Raw genomic sequence first — 27,872 nt, forward strand, 5'->3', positions numbered from 1 at the left:
CAGGAAGTGCTTGGCTTAAGAGTAAGTTTCCCATCTGATCAAAGCCAGCACCTGGAGGTTGTAGGGGTGGGACGGGGGATGGGATGGCACTGAGGTGATTCCCTCAAGGGCAGAGTTGAAGCCCAGCTTCTCTCTCCTCCCAGCAGTGGGCACACTGAGCACTGGACTGGGAGTCAGAAACCTGGTCTTGTGTCCCGGGCACTTTTCTCACTGATGGGGATCCCCTCAGGGAAGGGCTCTGCAGGTGATTCTCACTGACAGGCCACTGACCCTCCAGGCTCTGCTTCTTACTTGTTCTGTGGCCTGGGGCAAGTCACTTCACCTTTCTGAGCCTCCCTCCTTTTACCTAGTCCCTGCCGGGAATCCTTCTCGGAATAGCAGATGTCACCATTCCTGGGAGCTCTTTCCACCAATCCCCGTCCCTGCCCTGCCCCTTACCAGGCTGGGTTGACAGCCACAGCCAAAGGTCACCCCAGCTCCCTAGGCCGGGCCCTGAGCACACCTCACTCTCAGAGCTGGTTTATCGCCTCTCTCCTCTACCGGCCGGGGCTCCAGGAGGGCTGAGATGACCGCTCACTGCCGGCTCCCTGGCACCAGCACCAGCCTGGTGTGGATGGAGTAGGGGGAGAAGACTAGGCAAAAGCAGGGGTCAGACCTGGGTTCAAATCCCAGCCCTGGCAAGTCTGAGCTGTATGACCGGGGGTGGGGGGTAGGGTCGTCCCCTCCTGTGTGTCTGTGTTATTTGGGGGCAGCAGCAGAGCCCACCCTGATCTAGATCCTGGAGGCTAAGGCATGGCATGTGCTTAGCGACAATGCCTGAAACCTAGCGGGTCGTCAAGTAATGTTAGCTCATACAGATGCCTCCCAGCTCCTCTCCCAAGGCTTCTCATGCTCTCCTCCCTCCAGCCTCCCCCTGCCCAGCGAGGGCCCAGGCATGCCCCTGGCCCAGCTCCCACCCCCTTGCCCTGCCTTGGAGGAAGCCGGGCCTGTGGCGGGCATCCTGCCATTGTGGATTCAGAACAAAGCAGCTGCCTTGTCTTGGCCCCAGCTGCCAGGGGGCCCCTCCCACCCTCTCCGGCAGGCCCTGGGATTGTCATTCCAGGGGGCCAGGGCAAACAAGGACTCTTCTGCTCTCCTCTGCTCCCCAGTCAGCTCAGGGACACCAGGAACTCCACCATCACACTGTTCCTGCTCAGTTGTACACCTCTTAGCAATAACACAGAATACAGGGGGGCTGTGGAAGGTTTTGAGCAGGCAAGGGTCATGATGTGCAGTAAAGCTTTCTGGATAATGGCCCTTCAGTTTGGTCTGGATCCTATGTGTAGGAGAAATTGAAGGGGCTTGTGGCAGGAGGCAGGGAGACCAGGGAACTATCACTGTGGTCCATTGGACAGATGACAGTGGGGACAGTGCCTTGGGTGTGGTGCAGGGTAGCATCTATTGTATTGATCTGGGGGAGCAAGTTATCCCCAAACACTATGGCTTAGAGCAACAGATATAAATTATCTCCCAGTTTCTGTGGATCAGGCACCTGGGAGTGGCTGAGTTGGGCAGCTCTGACTCAGGGTCTCCCTCACAAGGGGCAGTCAGATGTCACCCAGGACTGTAGTCACACGAAGGCTTTACTGGGGCTGGAGGGTCCACTTCCAAGACGATGCATTCACATGGCCGTAGGCAGGAGGCCTCCGTCCCGGCCATCACGGGACTACCACTGAGCTATTACCCTCCTGCCACGAATGAGCATATATTTTCAAAAAGACATTTCTTAGGGTTTCAGTTCTGAGTAAGACAGAGTAAGCAGAGTCTGTCCTTCCATCTGAGTGCAACTAAAAACCCTGGGCGGAATGTAGGAAGCAGCTATCTGTGGACTTTGAGGAAGAAATGGTAGCAGGTGGATGGGAGAGGGAACCAGAACTTGGAGTGTAAACAGTCTGGTGGCGAGTTTCTTGTTTTGCTTTTTGCTCCTGTATCTGCTGGCCGTGGTCTCAGGGGCAGTGTGGCCCCTGGAAATGGAAAGAAAAAACTCCAAGAGAAGCCCTGTCTTTCTGGTCTGAGGTGTAGGAAGAAGGGCCCTTCAGGACAAACAGAGTGAGGGAAATCCTTGTCCCCCTCTTTTTTTTTCCTCTTTTCTCATCCAGCCCTGTCCCTGGGCAAGCCTCATTCTGAAGTTGAAACCGGGTGGGAGCAGCAGCGGCGGCAGCCAGCAGAGATCCTAAAGCTCTGAGGGGCATCCTTCCATCTGACCACAGCTGTGGCTTGAAGGGTGTGTTTGGAGGGGAGGCATCCCCTTGCTTTTTCCCCTCCCTTCATCCTGCCACCTGGTTCCAGAGCAGAAGAAGCCACAGAATGTGTACAGCAGAGCAGGCAGACTCAAGGCCCGGGTTCTAGCTTGGAGGCCGGGAGATGGTGGTCTTGAAAACTGGAGGGTGTGGGAGAAACTGTGGAGAGGAGGAGGCTTGAGACCTGGGTCCCCTAGACTCACAGGTATGGATCTGACCCCAAACAGTATTCCAATGACTTTGAGAACGAAACTACTATGTAGACCCCCCAGATTTCAGACGGGCTCCAGGGTGGCACAAATGTAAGACAGATATGACTTACGCTGCAGAAGTTCTGAAAACCGAACTGATACTCGAACTATGGCCCTGTTAAAAAACAAAATTCAACTGAGTATATTTTAAAGATCTTATAGGCTTTATTCAACGATTTATGAATTGGGCAGCATCCAATCTGGCAAACAGAAAGAGCTCCAAGGAGCTATACAGAATGAAAGACTTTCATATGCAGAAGGGAGCAAGAACAAGGAAGTTGTCTTAGGCAAAAAAGTGCCTTGGTTATCGCAAGGTTATTTTCCTTTAGGGGATGGCAGGGATCTATCAGGCAGATTACCTAACTAGTGCTGAGGAGGTGATTCCTGATTGACTGGTTTAATATTCTACTTCTGGGAGAGCCAAAACTATAATTCAATTAAGTCTCAGCTTGGTGCAGTGGGGCTTAGCACAAGTGACTCCATTTTGAGCCTATTGTTTTAACAGCCTATAGGAGGCAGAACAGAACTGATCCTAAGTGGATCAATTGCCTCCTAAAACAAAAACTCAACATCCTTCCATAGGAATTACCCAAGACCTAGTCCCATAACATAATATTTAAAATGTCCAGGATTCAATCCAAAATTACTTTACATATAAAGAGTCAAGAAAGTTTAAACACAGAGATGATCAAATATTGGAATTATCAGAAAAAGACTTTAGAAATGAAAAGATAGAAAGTCTCAGCAGAGGCATAGAAGGTACAGAAAATAATCAAATAGAATATTTAACACTAAGAAAATACATTCACCAAAATTTGAAAATATACTAGATGGCCTCAGTAGCAAAATGGAGGTGACTGAGGAAAGGCTGTGAACTTGAAGACAGAGCAGTAGAAATTGTCTGTGATACGCAGTATGTTCACCTCTGCCAAACACGTCCATGCCTTATTCCTTGGAAAGTGTGAACGTTACTTTTTATGATAAAAGAGACTTTGCAGATATAATTGAGTTTATGGACTTTAAAAATCAGGGCTGGATTGTTGGGTGGGCCTAGTCTACTCACATGAATCCTTAAAAGCAGAGATTTTTCTCTGGCTGGACTCAGAGATGCAGCAGGAGAGTCAGAGGTATTTAAAGTGTGAGAGGGACTCAACCCGCTCTTGCTGGAGGGGCCACGAAAGCACTGAAAGGAATGTGGGAAACTTCTAGGAGAAAAGAGCAGCCCCCAGCTAAGTTAGTAAGGAAATGGGGTCTTCTTCAACCACGAGGAACTGAAGTCAACCATCTCAATAAGCTTGAAAAATATGCTGGATTTCAGGCTTATGAAACCCCTTGAATTTGGCCTTGTGAGGCCCTAAGCAGAAGACAGTCAAACCTAACCAGACTTCTGACCTCCGGAAATTGTGAAGTAATAAATAGGTGTTGTCTTAAGTTGGTGGTAACTTGTTATGGCAGCAAGAGAAAACTAATACATTATCTAGTATGAACAGTAGTGAGAGTGGTAAGATATTAATTTAAGCAGCTTACGAACAGTTAAGTATGTATATTATAATCTCTAGTGCAATGTCTAAAAAGACTATACAAAATTAAATGGAATAGTTAAAAATATTAATAATCCAAAAGAAGGCAGGAAAAGGGAAATAGAAGAATGAAAACCAGAGAGGACAAACAGAAAACAATAAAATGGTAGACCTAAGTCCAAATATCAATATTTTTGGTCTAAACACAGCAATTAAGGGACAAACTGGATATATGAAAAAAGACTCAATTATATGCTGTCTACAAGAAACCTACTTTCAATATAACAATATAGGTAGGCTGAAAGTAAAAGGATGTAAAAAGATACATCATGCAAATACTACTTAAAACAAAGCTGGGGTGGTTGTATTAATATCAGACAGAACAGACTTGCTAAAGAAAGATAATGAGACACTGGATGTTCATAAAAGGGTCAGTTCGCCGTGAGGACATAACAATCCCAATCATGAAGCACCTAACAACAAAGCTTCAAAATACATGAAACAAAAATTAATAGAATTGAAAAGAGATGTAAGCAAATCCAGTTTTAGCTGGATACTTTAACACTCCTCTTGGTAATCCATACAACAAGTAACCAGAAAACCAGGAAGTGTGTAAGAGAAATGAAACCATTATCAATCAACTGGTCCTAATTGACATTTACTGAACACTCCATCCAAAATAACCCCCTTTTCCCCCCAAGTGCACATGAAGCATTTACCAAGACGGACCATATCCTACATCATTAAGTAAACATTAGTAAGTTTAAAAGAAATGAAATCATACAATGAATGGTCTCTGACTGATGGAATTAAACTAGAAACCTGCAACAGAAAGATGGTTGTAAAACTTCCAAATACTTAGAATTTAAACCACACACTTCTAAATAACACATGGGTAAAGAAGGACATTTCAAGGGAAATTAGAAAATGTGTTGAAATGCACAAGATTGAAAATGCAACATATTGATTTCTGTGGGATGCAGGTCTCAAATCAATAATCTAAGTTTCCACCTTCCAGGAAATTCAAAAAAAGAACAAAATAAGCTCAAAGCAAGCAGAACTATGGAAATAATTAGGAGGAGAAATCAAGGAAATAGAAAAGAGAAGAACAATAGAGAAAATTAAAAATACAAGGTAAGTAGTTCTTTAAAAAGATCTTTTAAAATTGATAAACCTCTAGCCAGACTAACAAAGAAATACAGAAGACAAATGATCAGTATGAAAAATGAAAAGGTGATGTTACTGCAGACCCTGCAGATAAAAAAGATGCTAAGGGGACACTATAAACAACTCTACATGCATAAATCTGATGGTTGGATGAAATAACCTATTCCTCAAAAATCACAAACTACCAAAACTCACCCAAGATGAAACAGATAACTTGAATAATCCTTTAACTATGAATGGAATTGAATTTATTGTTAAATCCTTCTGAAAAAAGCCCAGATGGTTTCACTGCTGAAGTCTACCAAACATTTAAAGAAGAAATAACACCAATTCATACATCTCTTCCAGGGACTAGAAGAGAAGATAATACTTTCCAACTCTTCCTTAACCTAATAAAGAGCAACTACAAGAAAAACCTATAGCTAACATCGTAGTTAACTGTCAAAGACTGAACACTTTCTGAGGTCAGGAATAAGGCAAGAACGTCTGTTCTCACCACTCGTGCTCATCACCATACTGGAAGTCCCCAGCCTGTGTAATAAAAAAAGAAACCAAAGGCATTCAGATGGAAAAGGAAGAAACAAAACTATTTCTATTTGCAGGCGACATGACTGTCTACACGTAGACAGCCAAGGAATCTACAAATATGCTCTTAGAATAAGTGTATTTATCAGGGTCACAGGATACGAGGTCAATACACAAAAATCAACTGTACTTCTATAGACTAACAATGAACAATTGGAAACCAAAGTTGAAAAAAAATTATTTTTATGATGCCCTCCTTCAAATGAAATATTTAGGTGCAACTGTAATAAAGTATATAAGCTCTGTATGCTGAAAACTACAAAACACTGATGAAAGACATCAAAGACCTAAATCAACAGGGAGACACACTGTGCTCACAGGTCAGAAGAGTTCAAGTCAAGATGTTAATTCTCCCCCGGACTGGACAACAGATTTAATGTAATTTCAATAGAAATCCCAGCAGAATTTTTGTTGTTGTCGTCGATGTAGACAAGTTGCTTCTAAAATTTATATGGAGAGGCAAAGAAACTAAAAAAACCGAAACAATTTTTTTAAAAAAGAAGAAAATTGGAGGACTCAAATCATTCAATTTTAAGACTTACTTTGTAGCTACAGTAAACAAGACGGTGTGGTATTGGTGAAGAGAAAGACACACATCAAACAGAATGAAAGTACAAAAACAGACTCACACTAAGGTGCAAAGGCAGCTCCATGGAGAAAGGACAGTCTTCAATCAAAGGAAACCACTGGACGTTGACAGGAAAAAATACGAACCTCAAACTACCCCTCACAACTTATGCAAAAGAATCATAGAAATAAGTGAAAAATTTTAACTCTCAAACTTTAAAACATTAGAGAAAAGCTTTGTGATCTGAGGTTAGGCAAAGTTCTTAGACAAGACACCAAAAAAACAATCCATAAAAGGAAAAACCGGTAAGTAGCATATCACCAAAATTGAAAACTTTTGCTCTGCAAAAGCCACTTTTAAGAGAGTGAAAAGACAAGCCACACTGGGGAAAAATATTTTAAAAATCCGTATCTGATAAAGGACTTGTATCCAGAATATATAAAGAATTCTCAACATTCAATAGGGAGAAAACAGCTCAATTTAAAAATGGGTAAAAGAGTTGAATAGACTCTTTTCTTAACATCACTAACCATTAGGAAAATGCAACTTAAAACCACAATGAGCTAACAACACACACCTATCAGAATGGCTGAAATAAAAAATATTGGAAGTTTCAAATACTGGCAAGAAACTGAAGCTCTCAGAGTGGGATGCAAAACGGTATAGCTACTCTGGAAGTCTGGTCATTTTTAAAAGTTAAACATAATCTTTACCATAGGACTGAGCAATCTTGCTTCTAGGTATATACCCTAGAGAAATGAAAAATTATGTTCCCACAAAAACCTATACACAAATAATTATAGCAGTTTGATTCAAAATCACCCCAAACTGGAAACAACCCAAATATCCTTCAGCGGGTCAATGTAAAACAAACTGTAGTGTTGTCATACAGGAATACCACCTAGCCATAAAAAGCAGCAGGTGTGACTCTTAAAGACCTTGTACTGAAAGAAGCTGGTCTCCGGAGGTTACATACATCCTCTATGATTCAATGCATGTGACCATGTGACATTCTGGAAAAGACAGATCTGTGGGGTTGGAGAAGAGACAGGTGTTTGCCAGAGACTGGGGTGGGACAAAGGTATGCCTGCAAAGGGGCAGCATGAGGGAGTCTGGGGGGTGATGGAACTGCTTTGGGTCCTGATGGTGGAGGTAGTTACACAAATGTGTTCAAACACATAGGACTTCACGTAGGAGAAAGTTAATTTTATGGTATGTTAATTTTAAAAGTTTTAAAAATTGAAACAGAAGATATCCAAATAAGCTTTTTTAAAAAAATGCTTTCGAAGAAATTTCCCATCTGGGTTTCCTCCAGATGGGTTTCTTCTGCTTTGTGGGTACACTGCCACACCAGCCCTGGTCTTTGTGGGTCTGCTTATTCATTCAACTCTCAAATGAGATCAGCCTAGAGCAGCAATGTTCCTTCCCCCCGACCCTAAAACTGCAGCCCTGGGCAGGCCCTGTGTGGAAGTAGGGGTGGGACAGGTTTGGAGAGAAGGAGCATTTGGCCCCCAGTGGGCTCTGGACCCACAGAGCAGTTGTGCTTTTGTCTGGCCCGTATAATGTTCGTCTAAAAATCTCTGGATTAGAAGAGCTGGTCTTGACCCAGATCCTCAGGCACCAGGGCTGGGGTGTGAACACTCCTGGATTCTGGGGCCCACTGGCAGGGCCTGCTTGTTTGTCCTTTTGGCACACACCCTGTGGACCCCAGGGTGCTGGCTCTGATGATCAGCAATCTAAACAAGGCCCTTTGGGGGAAGCTCGGTTCCCAGGTCACACGTGGATGAAACATAATGGGAATTCTGAAGAGGCTTTGAGGTCTAGGCCTCCTCCAAGGCAGAGTTGGAAAGGACTTAAACCACTTTTTTCCCACGCAGGATGACTTTTTGGAAGAGCATTTTGTAAGCAGTAATGGGCTATACACAGATGGGGGAAAGGCTGTTGTGAGGATGACTTGCCGACTTGGACCAGTGGGGTCAGAGCATCATTCGTGACGAGAGCTGCGGGTTACACTAAGCACCTACCACGTACCAGGCACCGTGCTAAGGAATCATGGAATCTTCATGACCACCCTGTGAGGAAAGGGCTGTCACTGCTTGGGTGAGGAAACTGAGGCTCCAAGAGGCCCCAGATCACATGGGCAGGAGCTGGCAAGGCTGGGTTCCAGGCCGCAGCTCCAGCCTTCTGAGCCGAGGCCTGTGAGGGGAACCTCTGGAGCCTGATGACAGGCCCGCTCTCCACATGGGCCCTGAGACAGAGACTAATGTCACCTTTAACCAAAAGGTGGTAAGGGGACCTTGCCATGTACAACAGTGCTCAAAAAGAAATGTTTTTTAAAAGTTTGTATCTAATGGAATGCTTCTTTTGAAAACTATCTTATGCGTAAGGCCAATGTAGAAAACCAGAGTTGAGCCCCTGTGGTTGAAGGTGGAAGCTGGCTTTGCCTGGGGCCCCTTGGGCTCCCAGAGCACGCTTGAAGGCTACTTATCCAGTAGGTTGGCACTTACTGTGGGAAGCACAGGAGATGATATGATGCTTAAGGCTGGCTTCGGATGTGAAAGAGTGAGATGAGATTGTGGTGGACTCATTCCTGGGGGGAGGGCTGCAGGATTCCAGGCCTGCCTTACACACTGGGTGCTGGCCCATCTGGCCTGGGTACCACCTGGCTCCCCCTCCCTCTCTGGTCAGCAGCCACAAGCTGTCACTCACGGGGTAGGAAACATCTCTTTACCATCTTACACTTAGTAAGTTTAATCTTTAACGATAGGAATGATCAGGTTAGAAGCTGCAGCACCCTTCCTTTCTTCTTGCCTGTATAAAGGCATCGTCTGGTTTTTCTGTATCAACAAAGGGAGACCGTTTAAGGGCAGATCTTGGTGTAGGATCAACGGCAGATCTGTACATCTGACCTCGCCGCAGGGGCTGACAGGATGGCTCACAGTGGGATCATCAGACGGACCTCCTTCTCATAGATGTCAGGGATCACTCCCACAGGGGAGCTGACCATGTGCACTGTGTTCTTTCCGAACAGCTGGAACTCATAGTGGATGAGCTGCTCCCAAAAGCCATTGTTGGGCCGGATGATGGGCCGGCACGACTTGGTCCATGTGTGGGCCTCTAGCAGGGACATGGCGTGGTACTTCATGAGGTAGGCGAGGCAGAGGGCGGCTGAGCGGCTCACGCCAGCGGCGCAGTGCAGCAGGGTGCGGCCCTGCTCCATCTCCACGCTGTGGATGTGGTCTGCAATGGGGTCAAAGAAGTCACAGAGCCGCGAGCCAGGTGTGTCAGCCACAGGCACCTGCACGTAGCGGATGTCCTCGTACACCGTGTTCACCACCTCCACCGAGACGTTGATGACCGTGGTGATGTGGTTGCTGGAGAGCATGAGCTTGTTGTTGGCAGCCACCCCATTGCTGATATACAGGCTGCTGGTGATCTGTGAGAGGCCGCTGACCGAGGGCTGCCGGAACTGAACCGGGAAGGCACACGGGGATGCTGTCATTGGGCCGGTAGGTCAGCGGCCAACGAGGCATGAAGGCTGCATCTTCCTGCTAGGCTGTGTCCATGGAGAACTGCAGGGAGGGAGAGGACACAAGTGAGGAGCCCAAGTTCTGTTCCCCCTCAGTATATTTCATATATTTCAGCATCTGCCCTGTTAGAATGAGACAGAGCCCCTTAGCTCTGCTGTCAAGGCCTTTTGTGGCCTGGCTCCTGCCCATTTCTCCCACCTCCTTTTAACCTTTCCTGCATCCTGAAGGACCTCAGGGAGGCCAAGCCACTTGCAGTTCTGTATGGGATCTGATCCTCTCTGGCCCAGGGCCTTTGTTTCTCTCAACCAGAACCCCCTTTCCTGACAAGTCTGCCAGATCCTAATCTGTTCCATTCGGCATTGGGATCTTCACCTAGGGTCAATTCCTGAAGGAAACCTCCCAGGACTACACCCCTATCCCTACATTTAATCAAGTCCCTGCCCCAGGCAGGCCCCAGGTGCCCTTCTTCCTAACATTTATTGAAGATGTGGTTTTGCTGTGATCTGCCCACGAATCCTTTTGGGATAGCACTGTGTCTATCTTCACTTCTATTATATCACCAGTGCCAAGTTGCCTGTCCCCACAGATATCTGTTGAACATAAGAATGATTCCAACAACCTTGACTCTGCCACCTCTAGAATTTTGGGGAGGAGCTGGGTCGAGGTGAGGGTGGTTCTTGGGCTGCAGGAGAGGAAGGCAAAGGCTGCACAGACAAATCCAATGCCCAAAGTCCAATGCAACAGGCTCATCCCCAGTAGGGCAGATGGGGCTGGTTTGTTCTAAATGTCACGTGAGTACAGGGGAAAAGGCCATCCCCCAAACCCAGATGGAAGCCTAAATGCTAAGGGATGTTCTGGATCCTTAACACACGAAAACCAAGGCAGAAGTGGACTGAGGGACCCCAAAACTAGTGTCCAGTGGGCAACAGGAATAGTGGAGACTGCTGCCAATTACAGGGACAAAGAGTGTGCAGAGGAGACACTGCTCTGGAAGGTGAGGGTAGTGATGGGAGGAAAGTCATTTTCCTGCTGGTCAAAAAATATTTATCAGGCACTGTAGTAGGTGCTGGGTGCTGGGATACTGAAATGCACGAGACAGCCATCGCCCGTCTCACAGAGCTCAAAGTCAAGTGGGAAAGGCAGACATTAAATAGGCAATGACAAGCGCAACAGAGTTGGAAAACAGGGATGACAGTGCTTACCTTACAAGAATCTTCTGAGGATTACGTGAGGTAACCTATGTAAAGCGGTTAACACAGGGCCTGGCACAGAGTGAGCCCTCTAAAAATGATAACTATTGTTGCTGTTGTTAGGGGGGTTATAATGCAGGGCATTAGAGGAATGAAGAGTAAAGGCATTTATTTCAGATTGGGGCTAAGGAGAAGCACAGATCGCCGGAAGAAATGACACAAAGATCTGAAGAACGTTTAGCGTGAGGGGGGTTGGGAGGGGGAGAAACAGCGACTCCGCAGCAGCTCAGTCACGGTTTCATGGCCTAAAAGCTTTGGTTCCATCTCCAAAACAACACAGTGAGCTGGTGTCCGAAGTTAATATCTCCATTTTACACACGGGGAAAGTGAGGCAAGAAGGGGAAAGGACCTGTCTAGGGTCACAAAGCAAGGTCCAACAGCCGGTCTTTCTGGTCTCATTACGTGTGGGAAAAGTTGGCAAGCCACACCGCGGGGCTTTCGTTAATACTGGGTTATAAACGTGGAACAAAGTCAAGTATCGACGGGAGAAAGACGCCACTTCCAGGGGTGAATCAGGTAGGTTTCCCGGGGAGTTGGCGTTGGAACGGGCGTCTTCACCCGCTCGGTGTCAAGACTTCGGTGTCTTACATCTCTCGCGCGGGCGAAAGGGCAAGTTCATTCAGGGAGCAACCCTGGGAGAGGATCTCGGGTTGGGAGAAGACGAATCAGGATCGGGAAGCCGCAATTCCCGCTGGCCTGGCGCTCCGGTTCCCATAGCAATGGTCCCCTGTCGCGGGGAGGAATTGACCGTGCTGGGTCTACGGAGAAACCCCAGCCTCGTCTCCCAGCCCCGGAGCTGCCCCACCCAGACTCACCCGGTTACCCGCCCGGCGATCGCGCGGGGACCACCGCAATCCTAGCCAGGAAGTACGGTCCGCTCAGTGCGCTGCAGCCCTCTTCAGTTCTCCTAGCCAGTCTCCACGGCAACGCGCCGGGCCGCACCACGGCAGTTGCCGAGGGACAATCCTGCTGCGTCGGCAGCCTTCCGGGCTCCGCGCACACTGCCCGCCCAGAGCCCGGGTCCCGCCTCACTAGCGCGTCTCCCGGGCAACGCGCTGTGCTCAGCGCCCCGCGTCTGCGCACCGTGTCTGCGCAAGGCTCACTCTGCGCCTGCGCAGGGTTCACTCCGCGTTTGCGCGCCTTCGGTGAGCATGGATCCCCAACTGGCTCTCACTCCTGAGACACTCTCGAGGGTGGAAGATGAGTACCCAGCAGCTAGCCAGCAGCCCAGGCCATCGATCACCTGGAACCTAGGCTCGCCCATTGCCTATGCGGCCGCCGACCAGGCGACCACCAGTTCTGGCACCAGCCCGGCTTCGGTCTTCCTCTGGCGCGGTAGGCTCGGCAGCCGCCCCGACATTCACGTGGGGACTCAGCCGCGTATCTGCTTCCTGCGGCCGCGGACCGCCCAGCCGCTGATGCTCTTCAGGTGCGGCCCGGGGCCCTATGGCAGCCGAACCCCCTCAGACCCCCGCTCCCTCAGCCGGCCGCTGGGACCTTGGCCCTGGCCCTCCCAGAGCCTCGGGCCCCTCGGAGCCCGACCTGTTCCTGGAACCCCGGAGAGTCTGGATTTCCGTGCTAAGCTCATCGCACCCCCGGGGTACCGGGAGCCTGAACGCCCGCAGCCCAGACGCCGGGGAGAGGCCAGAACTCCCACCTCCAACCCACACCTCCTCCGAATCGCCCCGGCCCTTCGGTCTCCCAGGCTTGACGTCCTGTACCCCGAGGGTCCCTTCTGGGCCGAGCCGCGAACTCCCTTAGAGCCTGGTGAGGCCCAGGTGCCCGCAGCCCTGCCACTCCCCTCCTCAGCCGCTACTTTCCCCAGTGGCCCAGGGAAAGCCCCCGGCCCCCTCAGGTCGGCCCCAGACGCCACAGACCCCAGTTACCCTTCCTCTCCCGTTTCACACCTCCCCTCAGAGCATCCTCCAGGCTCCCACAGATGCTTGCTTTGGAAAGCAGTTTGGTTCAAAATGATTATTAGTTATCACTTGAAAGGGAATATTTCCAGTCACTGCCTTTCCCCTCACCTTCCCAGGAAGTATTGATACGTTTGGTGCACTACTGAGTGGATGAATAGTGTTTCATGTATCTTTTTTGTTTTTCCCCCCAATAGACAAAACAGTGTTATTTTATTTTATTTTATTTTTAACATTTTTTATTGAGTTATAGTCATTTTACAATGTGTCAAATTCCAGTGTAGAGTACAGTTTTTCAGTTATACATGAACATACATACATTCATTGCCATATTCTCTTTCGCTGTGAGCCACCACAAGATCCTGAATATATTTCCCTGTGCTACACAGTACAATCTTGTTTATCTATTCTGTTTCATGTATCTTTGAGTATTTAGGGCTTTTTTTTTTTCCTGACAGGATTTGGGGGACTTTTGTAGGTGAGCATCTTGATCTCCAAACTAGCCTTTTCCATCAGCTCATGTCTTTGCTGTCAGAAAAAATGTAAATGGGCAATAAAGGGCATTGAACTACTAATTTGTAAATGTAAAGACATTTCATAAAAGCACAGTTCGAAACCTTCTAAAAATGAATTAGGAAAAAAAAAATTTTAATCCTTCAAAATATTTTATTCTTTAAAAATTGTCCTATGTTTTGTCCTGTCAAATCCCTATGGTATGTTTAGATAGTTTCCAAATTTTTGAAAGGAAATATTATGAGCAATTATTTTTAAATGGGCAAAAATATTTAAAGATATGTAGTTGTAAAATCACTTTACGGTGTAACCAAATTATCAAAAAGTGAAAACTCCATGGCTAGTATCCAATTTTGACCAAATCGTCATCTCTCGTTTCATCTGGAGCACCTGGCTCCATTTCCATCCTGTCTCTCACCCTCCCGAGTCTCTTCACGTCTCTGTCCTCCCCAAACTTCCTTACTTTTCTAGATTTTTCCAAACCCTTTTCTCTTAGGATTCCTCTATTACCCAACTTGACTCTGTCCAAACTGTTTATTCTCTTTTTTCCGGCTTCCTCTGACCTCCCCTGCCCAGATCCAAATCCCAGATCCGGCCAGTCCTAGGCTCAAGCAGTGCCCTCTCCTCGACCTCAACTCCCATCAAATTCATCAAATTCCTCCCTCAGACTTTGCTTCTTTCCTCTCAGACCCTCACCTCCCATTTCATTCTGCATTTCCATAAGATGACTGCTCCTTTGGAGTCCCTGTTGACACTCCTCTTGTAGGTTACTTTCTACATCCTTCTCAGGATGATTTTTTTTCTCTTAACATCCAAGGAACACCCTTTTAACTCACATTTTCTCCAGGAAGAAACCTAGGCCTACTCCCTTGCTCCTCATAATTATGACAGCTGTGCCTCTCCCAAGAAACCTGGGGGAGCCCCAGCCACTACCCCAGGGCCCCATCAGATCAGGTCCTGTCCCAGCCCTGGCCCCCGCTGTCGAGCCTGTACCACCTTCTCTTCCCTGCTCCAGCCTAATGAATTCCAGTGAAGCAGCAGTGAAAAAATTTTTACCCAAGAGCCACTTATCCCAAGTGATTATTCGTGACAACCTCAGTGCACAGCGGATCTATGAGATGGAGGTAAAGTCACAAGCTTTTGCACTAGAGGGTGTTAGGGTGTGTTTGGGGGATGATCACAGATCTTAGAGGTGGTAGGCAGTCATTAAGGTGCTCTGATACAAGCCCATTTGACAGAGGGGGTAGTTGAGACTTGGGATTACTGATTGGCCCAAGGTGTCACAGCTGTCCATAGGCTGAGGGAGCCAAGGAGGATTTCATGTCTCTTAGCTCTTGTGGCTTTTTTTTCCTCCCTCAAAGCACATTACCCTTCTATTCAGGGAGGCCCAGAGTAGATTCCTGCTATCTGTTGTGTCCCAGAGCTTGGAGTGGCATCAACATAATTTGTTCCTTTTTTTCCTTCAGGGATTATCCCCCACTTTCCACATGAGAACTGAGGCAATTCTACTTTTTGCTTATGGACAAGAAGGGTTTGACTTGTTTACCCAAAAGCCCTCAGAAGAAGAGGGAAACCACAGCATCATCACCCCATAGACTCCAACTGATTAATCCATTAAATGGATCTTTCAGGCCTGCTGGGACAGGCATTGTTTGGGGCACTAGGAAGAGGCTAGTGAGCAGGATGGACTCTGAGAATGTACTCGTTTCTTCGAGCAGAGTAGACAGTCCAGAGTTGAGCTGCTGTCCCCTCTTGACTCTTTTGAGCTCCCCTCCATGTTCTAGGACCAAATCTGGACGGGCCCATGGGATTCTGATGTTGAGAACAGTGGGAGAGGTGTGAGAGATGGTGCCATGTCCTCTTAAGGGTTGCAAAGACCAAAAGAAGTGTAGAGGCCTAGGTGCTTCTCTCTCCGCTAAACTTCCAGTGGTGTGGAGTAGTGGAAATAGGGTGGACTTGGCTGTGGGCAGGCCAGCTATATGTGAACTTGGGGAAGCACTTTTCCTCCAGAACTCTTCTCATTTGTAAAATCTGTTAGAAGTCTCTCAGTTGCAGGTGACACAAACTGAACTTGAACTAGTTCAAGCAAAATGGAGAGTGATGAGTTTACATGATGGAGGGTGGGTAGGGCAGGGTCACCGGTGTCAGGGGTGAGAGATGGCAGGGGCTCCAGTGCCACTGGATGTGTCTTCGGGTCTCCCTCTCAGCTCCTATTCTGCTGCTTTCTGCACGTGGTTGTCATCATCAGACTGGCTGTCCCTGGGGAGCATGGCCTTAGGAAACCCTGGGCTGTAGCCCGGAAAGGAAGCGGAGAGCTCCCACTGTTGCTCGAGTTAGATAAATCCCGGAGAAGGACACCAGCTGACTCTAGTTGGTCCATCCATGCCCCAGTCACTGTGGTCAGGTAGTGTGGGAGACTAACAGGACCAGGATGGGTTGGGGGCCAACCCCTATGACCAGAAGGTTTGGGGATATTGTACCTTTGGTGAGTGGGGTGAAGATCTCTAAGCTATAACTGAAAACTTTCCTGAGTTGGCTTGGTATGTGCTGTCCTCCAGCCATCCAGAAGGTCACCTTTAAAGCTGTATTGAGCCTTTCCATGTTTTAGGTACACAATGTGCATTATGTGTTATTACCCCATTTAATAGTTCAGGAAACCGAGGCTCAGAGAGATGGAGTCATTTCACTAAGGTCGTACCGTGCGTCACTGTGGAGTTGCAAACCGGGGACTGACTGATCATGGTGCAGGACGTTCTCCCTTGGGACAGGGACTGCCTTCTCTGTGTTTGTAGACTGTGTCTTGCTGAGGGCCCAGCTTGTAGGAACTCAGTGGATTGGAGAGACCTGAGTGGCAGTATGGCAATGTTTCTCTCTCCCCCTAAAAGTGCTCCCATTAGAGCAAGAGGCAGCTTTGGCCAGCCACTGATGTCTCAGAGCCTCAAGGAGGGCAGCTAAGATCTAGCGTCTTGGGAACCCTCTGAGCAGCAGTCTGAGGACAGTGATGATGGCTGGTACCCCTTCATCTACGCCACAGTTCTCACCCTGTGCGGCTTTGCCCCTCAGGGACTTGGGCGTGTCTGGAGACAGTTCTGGTGGCACAAGGGAGAGTGGGGTGGTGTGGTTGGCATCCAGTAGGTGGAGGCCAGGGATGCGATGCTGCTAAACATCCTACCATGTGCCGCCCCCCCGCCCTGCCCCTCCACCTTCTCAGGAAGAATGGTCCCACCCCATACATCAGTGGTGCCGAGGTTGAGAGACCCTGATGCATAGGAAAGGGGGAATCACTCCATGCCTTGCTTAGGAATATTTGCACATGCGTCCCACCTTCCCGACTACGTTGTAGTTGCTGTGAAGACCTGTGGCCAATTTTTTGTAGTATCATCTCCACAACTAGCTCATTGGAATAAGTGAATGAATGAGTAAGATGAAAGATGTGCTTTCGCAAAGGCTGCAGTCTTGCTGGGGACAGGACAGAGATGATATCCTAGAAGAAATGAGTAGAGCTCAGTGTGACGTAGGGGATGTCCCCAACAATACTCCCACAGCACCAGATGGGCAGTGGGGATGGGGAAATGGGAGTTAAGGAAGGGGATGGACAAGAGGCACCCTTTCTCTTCCCCCACTGCCCCCTCCTCCTCCCAACCAGTCTTCAGACAGAGATGTTAAGGTCAAAACCAGGCTCATAGGCAGCAGACTGTCACAAGGTACTGCAGCCGTTATCCAGCTCAGTGCCCACATTTGACAAGTGGGGAAATGAGGCTCCCTGTGAGCCAAGTTATTTATGGAATATTAGGTCAAGCCGGCACCCTGGCCTCTCTTCCTGTGAAGTAGCTGCTTCATCCTAACCTCACCTCTGTTTTTTGTAAGATAAGAGCTTCAGACAAGACCAAGAAAAAGATGGGCCACTTGTATGACCACCTGAAAAAAAAATTCATGGCAGACCAGCTCAGAAAGCTGGGGCGCTGGAGACGGGAATCCATGAACATCCGCCAGTACCTGGATAGCATCCGAGCACACAAGGTCCCATTAAAAGTCCAGCCTAACAAGAAAAGCCGGCCACCCTAGTCAAGGTGGATGAGCTGCCCCGGGGCTGTGATGACACTTGTCTGACGGGAGAAGAGCTAGAAACCGGTCAGTCCATGCTGATGTGAAACAACAATAAACTGAGACCAGTGGACAGCGGAGCACAAAACCCCTCAGCACTTCTAACATTTCTTGTCCCGGCCCATCCCCTTCGCTGGTAAAGGCTGTCCTGATAGTCCTGTAGCTGCCCAACTGGAAAGGGCTGAATCAGGCTGGCTTCTAAGGTTGAGGCAGAGGCTGACCTTTGGTACCCACATGTCTGAGTCAGGGCCAGGCCAGGTGCACTGGGACATCGGTACCTTAGGTGGGAAGGGCTCAGTGATGCCCTCGCCTGGCATTCCAGTGGGAAGGAGTCAGGGTGGGGCATCAGGCAAATGGGTTAAGGGCTATTTCTGCCATCCATCAGCTGTGTGACTTTGTAACCTCTCTGAGCCTCTGTCTTTTTATCTGAACCAGGTAGTAATGAGGGCACCTACCCCCAAGAGCTGGCCTGAGGGTGTGGAGGGCTTGGCCCAGGGCCTGTCATTTTCAATGACTGTCATCTCGATGCCTACAGTTAGTGTCCAGCCTCACCAGCCCCCACCCCCGGCCTGCCTGCTGTCCCAGCTACACCCCGACAGCCCCCACATTTTACCTTTACTTGCACAGGCCACGCACCTAGAATGCCTCTTCAGCCCCCCAAGGCTCTCAGGAAGCTCTTCTCATCCTTCAAGGCTCATCTCAATGCCATTCCTCCCCCTCAGAGCTTCTCTGACCTGCCTCCTGCCGGTCCCTCTACCCCCTCTGCCTAAACCATGTTGGTTTCCCCTCCCCTCTGAACCTGGCTTACCTGTGGTGGCTTCACTCTGCCTCCTGTGGTAGATGTTTGGGTGTTTGTCCCAACCCGTGATTACACTGTCCAGTCTGTGAGAGCAGGGGCCAAGGATCCCCCAAGATCCAGTTCAAGCCTCTTCTGTGCCACTTCCCCCACCCTGGCCCCGGTGGAAAAGGCCCCTCCTTCCTGTGCTTACACGTCTGTCCGCACCGAGCATATAGTTGGCCATTTCTCGTTTGTTCACTGTCTCCCTGACCACGTTGTGAAAGTCTCGGGGGCAGGGAAGCTGACTTGTTCATCTCTGTAACCACAGTGCCTAGTAACTGGAGTTGTCACTCGATGGTTTTTGAATAAATGACTCATTCCTTTTCGTATTACTCACAGCTTCAGCACAGTGCCCTCAGTAAGGGCCTGGTACGTATTTTTTTAAGTTAACCAAGTCTCCTCATTTTACAGATGAGGAAACTGAGGCCCAGAGAGGTGACCTGACTTGCTCAAGGTCATGCAACAAGTTAGTGGCAGAGAACTAGAAGCAGGTTTGTTGCCTGCATGGAGTGGTCATTCTGCATCACCGCAGCTGCCAGGTAATGACCTCAGCCCTCTTGGTGGCTTTCGGAAGTCCTCTTGGTTCGTCCTCACCCTCATCGTACCCTTCGGGCATTGCTGCTGGGACATTCAGCAGGCTTTCCTTCCAGGGGAACCTCAGCGAGCCCCCCTCCCGAGGGGACCAGCGAGTCCAGGGGCAGGGGTGGGAGCCGGATGTTCCTGATGCTCCCTTCTCCCTCTTAATGGTCTTCCTTTGAGAACCTGCTGCTTTTCAGTGGGGGCCAAAACGGGTTCTTGTCTGTTTTCTTGGCCGAACACAACCGATGGTAATAATTGGTTTCAAATATTTAAATTTTATTACACAGCAGCATCTTCATGTTTGCCAAAAACAAAAACAGAAATTCTTCTGTTGGATCCGCCGCTGCTAGGGCTTTGGTGTGTTTCTTTATTTTGTGTATTTGTTTCATGTTGCCAGCAGTCTTTTTCCTTGGCACTGTACCTAAAAGGGGGAAAGAAAGGCTTTAGGGATCCTGGCATCTTCAGAGGACCAGCAGAGCAGCCCCAGCCCCTCTTTTTTCATATTGTCCCCGGGAACTCCCCACCTCCTACGTCTCTCCTAATGCAGCCTCTCTGAGCCTCACCCCAGTCTGGCCCCCGGCCACATGCCCCCTTCTCCCTGGATGGTTGGCCTTGGCAGAGGGTCTTTGCATCCTTGTCCTGTGGTCCAACGGACTGGGCGACCCTTGGGAAGGGGGTTGGGTGAGGGAGTTGGGATGTCAAACTAATTAAGTCACTTTATAAGCCACTAACTCATCTCAGATTGTGTGGACTTAGTCTTCCCATTTTCCCAACCAGAGGATGGTGCATGTAAGTAGAGAACAAGAAGTGATGAAGTCCTAGAGAGGCTGCCTAATTGTTGGTAGTTGAAAAGAAGGAAAAGTCAGAGAGGGAAGAATGTGGGAGTATTGGATGGGAAGATATTATTTGAGAAATAGAATCTTGAAGCTAAGGAGGGCCTCAGGGATTCTTTAGTCCAGTGGACACACAGACACACAGAACTCTTAGTTCAAATGAAGTCACACGGAAGCCCATTCCAGTCATTAAAACCATTGACACATTCACATTTATTGAGCGCTCAGATGCCAGGCAGAAGGCTCAGCTCTTTTGAAACATAATTCATTGCATTCTCCAAACAACAAAGTAGGAATTTTTTTTTTAAAAAGTTGTTTTTTTTTTTTACTTTTTTTTTTCGCAGCGGGGAGGTAATTTAGGTTTATTTATTTACTTATTTATTTGGTTTTTCAACGGAGGCACTGGGGATTGAATCCAGGACCTCGTGCATGCTAAGCGTGCACTCTACTACTGAGCTATACCCTTAAGAGGCCCTGAGAGGCTAGGTAATTTCCTTGAAGTCCTTCATTTTTAAATGTTTTTTCATTTCTTTTTTTTTGGGAGGGGGGAAAGTACTGGGGATTAAACCCAGGACCTCTCACATGCTAAGTGCATGTTCTACCACTGAGCTATACCCCACCTGCAAAGTAGGTAATTTTATTAGCCCTGTATTACAGATGAGAAACTGAGGCTCAGAGAGCAAGAATCCCACCTAAGGTTGGGGAGCTAGTAAGTGACAGAGCCCCCCTCAAGCCTGTCTCACTCTGAGGACCATCTCTTGAGTGCCACGTGAGAAGCCCCCAGTCTGGATCACTCAAGTTGGAAGTGGAGGCCCGGGACCTGGAGCCCCTGGGGCATGACATCACAGATGGTGTTGTGGGAGCCTCTGCTGTTACATCAGTTACCTGAGGTTAGCTGTTATAGCAGCCGGACTGAAATCCAGGTCCTCCTTCTACCCGGTGGCTCAGGAGAACCTGTCACCCATCCTGGGATGGATAGAGGTCGGCTGCATTAGTGGGAGGCAGATGAGGCAGATGCCCACCCGGAGGCAGAAGAACAGAACACAGGACCATTTCCTGACCATTGCCCTTTAGCTGTGAAAAGATGTTTTCAGTTCGTCCTCAGGAAGTCTTTGTGGAATATCCTTTGTGTCTGAAGAACTGTGCTGATGGCAGGAGACAGGTGATGATGCTCTTAATGAGATGAGGTGTGTTTGAGCAAACCTTCCATTCTTGCTGAAGATACATCTCCTTCCCTCCACCCCTGTCACACCACGTGCACATCACTACTCAGGGTACTTAGAAACCCCTCCCAGTTTAGAAAGCTTGCTGCGTGCACAGGGGGTCTCACTCCTTCCCTCTCCAGAATCTCTTCATGACCTGGAACAAAAGAAGGGCACTTCTGTTTACCAGACACCTGTTACATGCAAGGCATGTTATATCAGACCTCATTCAGTCCTCACAGCAGTACTCTCCAGGTATCATGCCCACCTTTAAGGTGAGGAAACCAAGGCACGGAGAGGCTAAGGAATGTGCTCAGAGTCCCTCAGTTTGAGCCATGGTGTGAGACGCACAAGGTGTGCTCTTTCCACGCCATCCAGCCATCCTGGTGGTCTCAGCTTTGTTGTGCGTACCACCCTCAGTATCAGCCATTGGTGGCCACAGGAACTGCCTTGTGAGGGATGCCCATGTGTGGCCCTGGTCCCCGACTTTCCTTGCAGCCGCCATTGTTGACCACGGTGGCCAGTGACATGGCAGAGAGGAAGTCTTGGATGCTTTCCCTCACGGCAGGTCCCAGCTCCTGGCTGTCAGGCAGGGGCATTGGCTTTGCAACCCCAGCAGGTGGAGCAGCCTGCCAAGGGGCTAGGCCGCTAGAATCATAGGGGTGGCTTGTCGGAATGGGGGAGGCAGGTAGCTGCTACAGTTGCAGCTATGAGCGATCCCAGAGTTCTTACACATCTGCCCCATCCACCCGTCCACCCATCCACCCATTTACCTGCCCATCCACCCACCCACCCACCCACCCATCCATCTGCTCACCTATCCACCTGTCCGTGTGGCACTGCAGCACACATGTGGAACACAGAGGTGGGAGAACTGGTTTTCTTGTCTTCTGTGACACCTCTCACTTTTCCCAATCAGCGTGGGGAAGTGGGGTGACCTGCTGACTGGGAGTGCCTCTGCCCTGATTCTCTCTGACTTCGGACAAGTCACCTCTCAGCTCTGAAAGTTGGGGGAGCTGGGGAAATCTCAGAGTTGCTTTGTGCAGGTCACTTCTATTTCACCGACAAGTAACAGAGGCAGAGTAGGGAACTGACTTGCTAAGGTCAGATGAGGAATTAGTGGTGCATTTGGGACTGGGTTCCAGGGCCCTGCCGCTCACTTGTCAAGTGAGAGTGAGAATCCTGGTCTCCTCACCTCTTGGGATTGTAAGGAGGACCTCACGAGGTGAGTAGTAGTAAAGTGATCTGAGAAATGAAGTCACCAGGGCTGAATGTCCCAGAGGTGCAACGAAGGCCCCAGCTGCTGGGCAAGGACAGATCCCACAGCGACCACGAGGGGTCAGCAGATGCTCGTGCGCTCAGGCGGGATCTGCTGGAGGGCATGTTCCTGTGTGCCGGGTCTGGGAGGGAGGCCCAGGCATTTAATTCCTGGGGACCCTCAGCACAAGCAAGAGGACTGATGCACCCCAGACCAGCCCCTTGTGGAAGTGGGACATGTTGCTCGGGGAGTACAATGCCGAGCCTGGCCCAGCTGCCGACGTGGGAACTCTGCAGGACTCCGAGGGCTGAGGGGGCAGAGCCGGGAGCAGACCTTGGACTTGGACCCCCCTGCCTCCCCCAGTAACCATTCCCTGGGCTTCAGCTCTCCCACCTGCAGCTATGTGGGGAGGGGGCTGCTGCTGGCTGATCTCTGCACTTCCTTCCATTCTCCGGGTCTGAGATGTGGCTCAGTCCTCTGCACGTGTAATGCTCCGTAAATATCTGCGGAGTGCATGGGAGCAACTCCTGCTCAGAGCAAAGCCAGAGACATCCAGGTCAGCTTGTGGCCACAGATACAAAAGTAGATGCGGGCCTGTGTCTCATTTTACCCAGGACAAGAGATGCACAAGCTAAGTGGGAGGCAGGGCAGCACGTAGTTAAGAGCACAAATCTGGAAGGAAGGCCCCAGTTCAAACCCCAGGTCGGCTGCTTTCTAGCTCTACTCTGCGTCCCTTAGCAAGTGCCTGCCTTGTAAAACCAGTTGGTGTAGGTTTCCTCTGCTGTTACGCAGTTGGGTCTGTCCTCCCTCTGATCCCTTTGCTGAATGAGAATATCTGGCTGGAAGCTCTGTGTCGGGCAGAATCATAAATAGAGTCAGGAGGGCTCTACTTTGTGGTGCCAACATCCACTCTGCAAGCCCTTGCTGACCTCAGATATTTAATTCAGTTTCTTTAGAGAAGAGACATACTGTTTTCTGCCTGGGAGAAATGTTACCTGCACTTTGCAAACTTATCTGCCCCATCCCTGCCCCTGGTGCGAGTCTGTGTTATATGCTGAGTAGATACAAAAGGATACTGTAAAATATGTGTACAGCATACAAATAATACAAGACACTCATGGGCTCACTAACCAGTTTGAGGAATAAACCCCCCCATTTTAGTTCTTTCCACCTTCTGCCATAACCTGTTGACTTAAAACAATTTTTTAATTGAAGTATAGTCCGTTTGCAATGTTATGTTAATTTCTGGTGTACAGCATAGTGATTCAGTTATATATATACATACATATATTCATTTTCATATTCCTTTTCATTATAGGTTACTGCAAGATACTGACTATAGTTCCCTGTGCTATACATTATAAACTTGTTGTTTATCTATTTTATATATAGTAGTTAGCATCTGCAAATTTCAAACTCCCAATTTACCCCTTCCTACTCCCTTAACCCTGATAACCCTAAGTTTGTTCTCTATGTCTGTGAGTCTGTTTCTGTTTTGCAAATAAGTTCATTTATGTCTTTTTTTTTTAGATTCCACATATAAGCAGTATCATATGGTATTTTTCTTTCTCTTTCTGACTTCACTTAGAATGATGATCTCCAGGTCCATCCATGTTGCTGCAAATGGCATTATTTTATTCTTTTTTATGGCTGAGTAGTATTCCATTGTATATGTACACCAGAACTTCTTTATCCAGTCATCGGCATCTGTCACTTTCTAAATTATTTATTTGGTTTATTTCTGTATCTTACTAAAAGGTAAGCCTCAGGAGAGCAGGCGTTTTTGTCAGATTTCTTTCACTGCTCTATCATCTGGGCCTAGAAGAAGACTTGGCATAAGATACGAACTCAATGAACACTTCTTGAATAAAGACTTCTTTCTAGTTCTCTTTGCTGTTTGGTACTTTTCAGATTTTTAATACTTTTATTTCAGTGGGATCTCTTTGGGTCTCAAGATGGGAGGCACCCATGGGTGCTTGTCAGATACCCTGAGGTAAAAGTCTCCATGTCAGTGGTTCTTAATGTGGGGGGATCATGGACCCCTCTAAGATTATGATAAAACCTACAGAACACACAGATCGGCACTGACACTTAAAATTTACACATAGTTTATGAAGACCGTAAACTTCACCTTAAGGACCTGTGCTCTTAGATCATTTCTGGACAGATGTGTAGAAGCTATTAACTCACCAGCCCCAGAGAGGAAGAAGAGGGGAGTTCTCCTTTCGTTGTATACGCCATATACTTCAGTTCTGAATAGTGCATGCGTTACAATTTCAACGTTTTAGAAACCAGTTAAACATTTTGAAGGAACCTATGTTCTAACCCCTTGGGGTAATCACACAACTCGTATGTCTTCAGGGGCCAGAGAGGTAGGTGCTCTTGGCTTTTGGACACTAGGCAGCAGTGGGAGCTGTGGTGAAATGGAGCTTGCATTCCCCACCCCAAATGCTTAAATTCAAAGGCATGAAAAACATGGTGTTGATCAAACTGCTCTGGCCTCTGTTTAATTCATTTCACCCAACATTTCACAGAACACCCTCTAGTTGAATAACTAGAGAACATTTATTGAGCACCTACTATGCCAAATGAGCTTTATTTACATGCTTTATTACTCTCAACCTGTGAGGTAGGGATTATTATCCTTGTTTTACCGATGAGTAAGAGGAAGCTCAGTGAGGTGGATAAAGGTCCCACAGCTAGGGAGTGGCTGGGCTGAGATTTCCTTAATGGATCTGACTCTCAAAGCCCACAATTTTCCCTCCACATCACTGTCCATCAAAGTGTGGTCCATGATCCACCCACATCAGAAACTGCTGGGGAGCTCATTAAAATGCGTGCTCCTGGATTCCATCTCAGACCTACTGACTCAGAATTCCAGGGAGATGGAGATGGAAAACTGCATGTCTAAGCTTCCCTGGGGTGGCTTGAAAGAATTTTTTGAATAGGTGAAACAGACACAGAGTTAAGACATTTGAAATGTTCAAACGGGAATAAATGAAAAGCAAGACCGCCACTGCATTCCCCAGGTGCCACTTGTCTACCCACTGTCACCGAGGCAATCACTTTTCCTTGATACTGAAATTTGAGGACCCTCTTTTGTATTTATGGGATATACCTAGATGGGTAGGCCTCTGCACTCCAGAGCTCACAAAATTCTCCAGGTAAGACCACCGTTCAGGGGCAGGTGCCCCAAGAAGGGGTCCCAGAGTCACCAGCAAAGCTATGGAACTTCTGCTTAGGAGAGTGTCTGCACCTCCTTGTTTCTAGGACCTTCCAGCCTGTCAGCACCTGCCATCACTTCACATAGGGGGCTTCCCCTGCACAGGTGGTTTTGTCACAAGCAGGATAAGGGATAGACAGTGGGTAAGGGGAAGGTAAGGATGAGCAGAGAGGAGCCTGCACCGAGGTCTAGAGCTGGAGGGGTCTGGGCAGACGCCCACTACCCAACCTTTCAACCTGTGTTTCCCTTTATTTGTAGTAACCATTGACCTTTCCCTTTAGGATAGATTGTTTAAAATCAGTGCTGTTTAACCTTTCTGGGATCGCAGACTCCTTTGGGAATCCTATGAAAACTAGGGACCTTCTCCCTAGAAAAATACACAGACCGGTGAAACTCTGCAGACTATCGCAGGAGCTTCAGCCATCCAAGATTCCCAGGGACGTCCAGGAGCTCCAAGTTAAGAACTTCCACTTTTAGATGTGCTCCTTGTACTAAAACGCTCCACTTACAATATAAATGCTTTCTCTATTCCCTTAGATAGCCTGGACTATGTTGCCACTTGCAGCGAAGTGTCCTGGAAGAACCCGAGGCTGGCTGGCCCAGGAGGTGGAGGTACAGTGGCTTCAGACCCCTGAGCCTGGTCGCAGCGGAGGGACCCATAGACAGGTAATGTCTCCCGTTGAGGCTGGTGGGCGTCCTCCTCAGCTTTTGGCTTCATCTGGCTGAGCGCCCGTGCTTCGGGCGCATTTCTTGGTTTCCGAGGGCTCCCCCATCCCCGGCTTCCTGGGTTTCGGGGAGGGAACTCACCCCGGACGGGGTGTGGGGTGGGCACAGGCGCAGGGCCGGCAGGCAGAGCTGCGCTGGGAGCCGGCGGGCTCCGCATTCATCATTGTTCCCCAAGCGCCTGGCACAGGTTGGAGCGCAGGCAGGGATCGTGGCCTGAAGTGCGCTGTGCCTTCCGCGTCGCCCACTCGCCAGGCTCTCGCCCCACAAGTGCTTCCAGGGCGCCTTCCAAGGGCCGGACCGGGAGCCGGGAGCAGGCGACGCAGGAGAGGGTCGGGGGGTCCCAGCGCTGTCCGCTTCGCGCCGGCGGGGACGACAGCGGGCTGGCGCAGGCAGCGCCGGGCGCACGGGCCGCGGAGGGACCCGCGCGCGCTCGTGACGGCGCCCCCGGCCCCGCCCCTGGCCGCCGCCTCCGCTCTCGCTCTCCCTCCCCCCGCCCGGCCGCGCTCGGGTCGGCAGGCTCTATGGGGAAAGCGGCCGCTCTGTGCCGAGGCGGCGGCCGCTCCCGCGGGCTCTCGTCGCTCTTCACGGTTGTCCCCTGCCTGTCCTGCCACACGGCGGCGCCGAGCATGAGCGCTTCCACGCCCGGCTCCGGACCGGAGCCCAAGCCTCAGCCCCAGCCTGTGCCCCAGCCCAAGCGGGAGCTAGTGTCAGAACAGGTGTCGGAGCCAGTTTCTGAGCGGGTGCCAAGATCGGAGCCTGAGTCCAAGAAGATGTCGGAGCCCAGGCCAGGCTTCAGACAGGAGTTGGAAGTGCTGCCAGGCTTGGGGACCGGGTCAGGGACGGGGTCAGAGCTCCGGCAAGAGTTAGGCTCAAGCGTGGGGGCTGGGCTCTTCACCAAGGCCCCATCCGAGCAGGTCCTGGCGCTGGGGCCAGTAGTGGGGAGCGTGGCCTTGACCAAACTCGAGTCAGGGTTGTTGCCGGCACCAAAGCCCTCGCGACCGGGACAAATGAAGACTCATCTTGGGGCTCCGGTGACAGGGAGTGGCACGACCTCCTCTGTCCCGATGGTCTTACTACCACTGGACAGCTTCAAGGGCTGGCTTCTCAAGTGGACCAACTACCTGAAGGGCTACCAGCGCCGCTGGTTTGTGCTCAGCAATGGCCTCCTGTCTTACTACAGGTACGAAAGTGTCAGGGTTGGGTGGCTGAGTGTGGAGGGCCAGAATGCTGCAGTGATGGTGACAGAGGGCATCCAAAGTGGAGGACACCAGCACTAGCCTAGGGACATTTGGGAACATGTACTCTAGCAGGAGAAATAGTGCGTCTGGCCAACCTTCAAGGGCTGAGCCCTGGCTTCTGGTAGGGGAGCCCCTGCGGACATGAGATCTGGCAGCTTGACTTTAGGGAGTGAGCAAAGAGGTGGAGTGAGGGAGAGATTTGGGGCCTTGAAGCCCCTCTGGTCTTCGTAGTTGTGGGACCTGGGACAGCTAGACAGAGTCAGTCCCCCGAAGTTCCTGATTCAGGAGCTTT

At 49.4% G+C, this 27,872-nt stretch overlaps 3 protein-coding genes across 6 annotated transcripts in view; 2 read left to right on the top strand and 1 right to left on the bottom strand.

The window, feature by feature from the left end:
* Positions 1 to 2,671: 2,671 nt before the first annotated feature.
* Positions 2,672 to 12,165, bottom strand: DUSP18 (dual specificity phosphatase 18). The gene is made up of 2 exons (XM_010951336.3): positions 11,966 to 12,165; positions 2,672 to 9,942 (listed from the first exon to the last, which is right to left on the bottom strand). Exon 2 carries the CDS (start codon positions 9,870 to 9,872, stop codon positions 9,306 to 9,308), a length of 567 nt encoding a protein of 188 aa, XP_010949638.1. The 5' UTR covers positions 9,873 to 9,942; positions 11,966 to 12,165; the 3' UTR covers positions 2,672 to 9,305.
* A 114-nt stretch (positions 12,166 to 12,279) lies between these two features.
* On the top strand, positions 12,280 to 18,853 carry C32H5orf52 (chromosome 32 C5orf52 homolog). Its single transcript, XM_045513952.2, has 3 exons — positions 12,280 to 12,579; positions 14,595 to 14,703; positions 17,447 to 18,853. Exons 1-3 carry the CDS (start codon positions 12,302 to 12,304, stop codon positions 17,642 to 17,644), a joined length of 585 nt encoding a protein of 194 aa, XP_045369908.2. The 5' UTR covers positions 12,280 to 12,301; the 3' UTR covers positions 17,645 to 18,853.
* The window catches only part of OSBP2 (oxysterol binding protein 2), a 115,524-nt gene continuing 100,092 nt past the window's right edge, over positions 12,441 to 27,872 (top strand). The window contains exons 1-2 of one of the 4 annotated variants that reach the window (XM_074356126.1): positions 12,441 to 12,579; positions 26,154 to 26,282. Coding sequence is in view for 2 of the 4 variants with exons in the window: in XM_010951338.3 (XP_010949640.1) it covers positions 26,864 to 27,522 (659 nt within the window). In the remaining 2 variants the exon portion in view is untranslated. Of the gene's footprint in view, positions 12,580 to 18,930; positions 19,061 to 26,153; positions 26,283 to 26,813; positions 27,523 to 27,872 lie in introns of those variants that run through there. The other 3 variants (XM_010951340.3, XM_010951338.3, XM_010951339.3) reach the window with 3 other exon arrangements.

The sequence above is a fragment of the Camelus bactrianus genome, chromosome 32, assembly GCF_048773025.1.
Source record: "Camelus bactrianus isolate YW-2024 breed Bactrian camel chromosome 32, ASM4877302v1, whole genome shotgun sequence".
NCBI classification, from domain to species: domain Eukaryota; kingdom Metazoa; phylum Chordata; class Mammalia; order Artiodactyla; family Camelidae; genus Camelus; species Camelus bactrianus.